The sequence below is a fragment of the Cannabis sativa genome, chromosome 9 (genome assembly GCF_029168945.1).
Source record: "Cannabis sativa cultivar Pink pepper isolate KNU-18-1 chromosome 9, ASM2916894v1, whole genome shotgun sequence".
In the NCBI taxonomy this organism is placed as follows: Eukaryota; Viridiplantae; Streptophyta; class Magnoliopsida; order Rosales; family Cannabaceae; genus Cannabis; species Cannabis sativa.
Window position 1 is genome coordinate 14,136,832 of NC_083609.1, and position 6,057 is coordinate 14,142,888.

The 6,057-nt window shown below is 29.1% G+C and overlaps 1 protein-coding gene across 1 annotated transcript; it reads right to left on the reverse strand.

Annotated features, from left to right (window-relative positions):
* Nucleotides 1–2,950: 2,950 nt before the first annotated feature.
* Nucleotides 2,951–4,575, reverse strand: LOC115722960 (auxin-responsive protein IAA1). The gene is made up of 3 exons (XM_030652352.2): nt 4,195–4,575; nt 3,707–4,096; nt 2,951–3,600 (listed from the first exon to the last, which is right to left on the reverse strand). The coding sequence occupies exons 1-3, from the start codon at nt 4,422–4,424 to the stop codon at nt 3,525–3,527; spliced, it is 696 nt and encodes a 231-aa protein (XP_030508212.2). The 5' UTR covers nt 4,425–4,575; the 3' UTR covers nt 2,951–3,524.
* Between the last annotated feature and the right edge of the window lie 1,482 nt (nt 4,576–6,057).

The window sequence follows — 6,057 nt, forward strand, 5'->3', positions numbered from 1 at the left end:
CTAGAGACCATTTTGGCAAGGTGGTCTGGGTTTTTACGGCTAGATTGGACTTTGCGGATGCATTGTGTGGCGAGGTGGCTGGTTGTTGTGTAGCCATAGAGTTTGCAAAGTTCAATGGTCACAAGTTCATCATCGTAGAGATGACTCTAGGGTGGTGATCAACTCTCTCAACCACGTGACGTCGTGTTGGGAGATTGAGAATTACTATTCTTCTTGCTTAGATCTCTCTAGATGTTTTGGTGGTTGCATTATTAATTGTATTCTCAAAATCAGTAATTTTGTTGCCCATAATGTGTCTAAGTGGACGTTTACCCATAATTAGTTTGATTGCTTGCCTGTTGATTATTTGCCTTTAGGCTTATTTTGTAATAACTGAGAGGTCTAATTTTCTCTATTAATGAACGTTTCCTTTGAAAAAAAAAACTACTTATATTTATAGCGGGCCTTCAAAATTCTCCAATTTTATGTCTTTAAATTTTGGTTGGTAAAACTAATTACATGCATGTAACAGTTCATTTAAGTAAATTAATATAAATATTAAAGCTTAGCAAAATTTGTATCATAATCCGACAACTATATATGTAAATGCTGTATAAGAATCAATGAAATCAAGGGTGTGGTATCATGTCAGATCTTGTTTCTTAACTTTTTTCTTTCAATTGTACACCAAAAGACATGGAAAAGAGAAGATATACATAAATATATATATATATATAAATTCATATATGTAGTATCAATATATATTTGATATGAAAGGAGGCAGATTTTCCAACTAGTAATGTAGTAGTGGTTAATTAAGCAATGGCATTAATATTTTTATTTTTCAGTCACATGAAAACTAATATTTTTTTAATATGTTTTCTTGGAAGAAAAGAAAATTAATAAATTAAAGAGTAACTTAAAAGCATATTGTATATTCATATAAATACTTTTAATATAATTATTAGTAGTTCGATAAAGTTAAGTTTAATGTTAATATATATTATATATTACAAAGAACAAAATGCAGTCAGATGGTGGAGTTTGTGGGGGTTTGAGAAAACTCATACCAGCTTTACTAGATAGAATATTCATCAAACAAATGTTACAAAGTCCCAAAAATTTTCTCACTTCTCGATAAGATTTTCCGGGAAAAAGAAATTAACATTTTAACGATTTTGACAGCCATTAACATGCCAAAATGTACTGGTTATATTTTATATATACAACTAGTATTAGACAAATTACATAATAACAGCCAAGTGAATACAACTAGAATCCATTAAAAGAAAAAAAAAATAATAGAAAAGAAAGAAAAAATAATACAACTAGAAAAATAACAACAATAAGAAAATTATCATTTCTTCCAAAAAAATAAGAAAATTATCATTTTGTTATTTTGTTCTCCATTACTCCGAATTCCAAGCACATGGAGTTAAGCATTATTCTACCTTTGACCATTTGCCTCTTGCTTGCAATACCTCTAAAACTCATGTGCATTTTTATTGGTCACTATTTCCAGCCTTTCCAATGTGACCATTTTTTTCTTTCTTTCTGTATATAAGAAATTGTTAATTATCAAACTAGCAGTGGTAAATTAAAGTTGTTGATATTTCCGTAGTGTGAAAACTCCAAAACTCAATATCTTATTTTGGCTAATTATGATTTTTACTCCCTAAATTTTGACATGTAAATTATGCTCTTTAAACTTTTAAGGTCGTTAAAAATGTTCTCTGAACTATTAAGATTGTTGAATTTAAAGACTTTTATTCAATTTTAATAAAAAAAAGTCTAATATGGATGAAAGTTCAGGAGACATGATTTAGTACATGTCAAAGTTCGAGGGATATGATTTGGTAGATATCAAAGTCTGGAGAGCATGGTTTAGTACATAAATAATCATTGAAATAGTAAAATTGAATGAAATTAGACAAAAGTCCTTAAATCTAACAATCTCAATAATTCAGAAAAAAATTTTAACGGCCTGAAAAGTCAAAAAACATGATTTGGTACAAAGTCTAAAAATTTGTTGATTTGTTTGTGTTTTATGTACATAAAACAAAACAAAACATATTATTATTATTATTATTATTATTATTATTATTATTATTATTATTATTATTATTATTATTATTATTATTAAGTTGATGAGCTAGGTTATTTCTTGTGATAATATCTGCATCATAACACCCTTGTTTTACTCAATAAATAAAAATAGGATTATGAGTTTGAATGGGAAGGACTTCAAAAATAAGTTCATGTATATGACCACTTTATCCTTACTTTTTGTGACTTAATGATAAAAAGTTAAGCAACATTAGTTATACCTAGCATGTATCTATCTTATTTTTGTTGCTTTGGAGTTTGGATATCATTTCCTTAAAAATTATTATTTTTTGGATGGATTATTATATGAGAAGACTAGATATTTATATGTTAAATCTTATGATATAAATTAATATTAACATATGATATAGAACTCAAGATTGTTACGATAACTCTATATAGACAATTTTTATATATATAAACTTTTTGAAAGGTTAATTTTGCCATCAACATACAGTTATTTATTACTTGATGTGTTTCTGTATATTTGAAAATGCTGAGCTAAAATTATAATGAAACATCTTTTGACCCTAAAAGATGTCTTTCCTCTCCACCTCTTTCCAACTACATATGTTTGTTTAATGAGTGCTTTTATATAAGTATTTCTTTCCTCTCCACCTCTTTCCAAATAAACTTGATAAGTTTTAAAATATACTTCCACAACTAAAATTTTGGCTAAGGCACTATGTATCTCTAATTCAATATTAATGACGAAAATATAAGCTTACTTAAAATATAACCACATTCACCATCATCATATCATATGTCCAATAATTTAAAAATAGAAAAGAAAAAACTTATTAACTCAATAATAATAATGAAATAAAAGAACATATATAAATATTCACAAGATTAGAACATCAAATTTCTTGGCCAAGTTCAATCACACACACAAAACTAAATTGCAAAAGCTTATAGTTTGGTATAATATATATGATTACAAATTCACAATATATATTTTGAAACACAACCAAAAACTTGAAAAAAATAAAAACATGACACATACGATCAGTTCTAATTTGTTTCTTTCTTTCTTGCCTATCTGATCTTCCTTTTTTAATTTAATTTATACATGCATTATTGATCTCATAAATTTAAAAGTCTTCTCAGATCTCTCAGCTCAGGCCAACTCTGGTTTGATTGGATAATCATCACAAAACCAATATTATATGATCACCATAATGATATGATGATATGATCATGGGGTGTGAAAAACAATTTACATTAACACAATAAATTTTTTCTTTCTCTCTGAAACTCATTTTTTTTCCTTCTCCTTCTCTAGCTCTCTTTTGTTGTACTTCTTTTCCTTGTCTCGAAAACCCAAGCCGTGATCAGATGATGATGATCTTCTCTTTTTTCTAATCAAGAGAATAATAATATTGATCACTACATCTGTGGGTTTCGTTTTTTTTTTCTTTCTATTCTTTCAATGTTTTTCATACACCACACCCCAACCCTCTTGCTTCTGACTCTTTCATGATTCTCAATTTCTTGCATGATGACATAAACATTCTGAAACATAATCACAAGAATAATGATATAAGTAAAACAACTTCAAATAATTAATTATTAATTAATTAAGAAGGGTGATAAATTAAGATTTAAGAGTATAACTTACTCCCAAGGTACATCTCCAACTAGCATCCAATCACCATCTTTGTCCTCGTAAGTTGGTACAAAATCAGAGCCTTTATAGCCTTCTCTCTCAGAATATTGACCCACAGTGAACTTGAACATGTCTTCTAAGGCCTTTAAGAGTTGTGGGTAAGCTTTATAAACCGAAAGATCAATCTTTCTCAGATAAGGAGCTCCATCCATGCTAACTTTTACAAATATCCCACCAATCGTCATCATATTCTGATGATCCGATGATGAACCTTGATCATTACCATTAGTATTACTACTTTTCTTGTTCTTCTTAGTATTATCTTTATTATTCTGTTGTTGATTAATAATAAGACTGTTTTTCCTGTAAGCTCGGATTGGAGGCCACCCCACAATCTGTGTTCTGTCATAATTAAGTAATACATTTAATTAGACGTTGTTCATTATCATAATAAGAAAATCATCATTATATATATTTATATATATATATTATATACATACTTTGCAGGAGGAGGAGCAGATTGATCATCTTCTTGATCAGCAGTAGCAGCATGATCAATATCAGAACTATGTCGTTTCTTGCCAATACCAGATGATGAGGATGACAAAGCTTTACCGTGATGATGAGTAATCTCAGTTTCACGATCTGTACCAGGCAAACCCAATCTCAGCTCGGTTGCCTTGAGGTTGATCAGATCATTCTCATAAACCATTCCACTTTCCATTTTCATTCTTCTCTTGAGATTTTTTCTTCTTTGTTTTGTTAAATATTTCTTAAGAGTTTGGAGATTTATATATATTTATACAACAATAATAATGTTTGGAAGGTGGGAATACAAGGGTGTATATTATATATAGTTTTTATAGATAATGAATTAATAATTATATAGAATAAGGGGGAAGGTAGTGTTTATTAAATAATAATAGAATTAGAATATTATTTGTTATTTTTTATTATTGAATTTGAATGCATGAATTATGGAGAAAGGGCAATTAAGGGTGATGTGTCGGCAACAAGAGCAGCAGCATTGAGGCGACTTGCCTATGTTATGGGGGGACAACAATGGGACAACCTCAGCCGCCCATATGGAACACTATGTCTATGCCCAACAATTCAACGCTCAAGATCTTCTCCCCTAAACAAATCACAGCCCTTCATTCTTTTTCTTTACAATATATAATAATAAAGCATTATTCCCATCCATCCCATTCCCATGTGAATGGACGGGTCCCACACACTCTCTGTTGGTTATGGGCAAGGCATGATCATGTGGGACTTACTCTAACTCTACACACAGTTTTTTTTTTTGAAAAAAAATAAATTAATGTGGGGTACATCACCATGTGTTATTGTGCCATTTAAATAAATATAAATATAATGACCCAGATTTGTTTCTCGAAAAATAGATTCACGTACCATTCAATCTGAGTATGTATGGAAAACAATATATAACTGTTTTGACAATTAAATGTGTGTATCGTTATAACTTACTTGGGAAAAGTATAACAATAATATAATCAACAATAATTTTTCATTTCTTAAAATATAAAAGCTCAGTCATATTTGTGGATGTGGTCTTGTTATTATCACTTATGATATAGAATCCAATGAATAAAGTTTGTTATAGGGTTTTGGAATGGTTGACACAGTTTTTTCTTTAATTATTATTATAAAAATACATAATATATAGCCATTAATGTCATCTTGAAGATTATAATGTGAATAGAGGAAAGAATGGGTTGTTTTGGAATTAGATTCATTGCGCTTGTTGTTTCCAATTTTCACTACAATATATTTTCTTTTCCACTCTCTCTCACTTTTCAACATTTGTTTCTTCTTTTGCTTTTTTCTTTTCGTATTTATATTGTCTTTCATTGTTTCCCAAAAGACCCTCTTTTTAGCTTAACTGTATGAAAATCAGAAAAGAAAGTTGTGAGAACAAATTTACGAATGGTCTTTCTCATAACACACACACACATCATGATGTTAACAAATAATAGAAAACAAGTTCTTTTCATATATTATTTCAGTACATGCAAAAAATAACCAATATCGATATATCCTAATTCCTAAGAGATTGTAAGGGAATATTTTCCTGTTGTAATATCTGATCGTTTGCAAAATAATAATATATATGTAACACCCTAACTATCTTAGGCGTATTACGTGATTTTTAAACGTACTGTGCAGCTCGTTGCTAGTCAACGAGGTTTATGGAAAAACGTGATTAATTAAAATTTTGCTTTTTCATTAAACTTATAAACCATTTTGCAAAAAGTCTCGGGATCCCGATTTATAAAAATATTTACAAACGTTTTTACTGTTCAACTTTTACATCAAAATAAAATCGTCTAATGACAGTT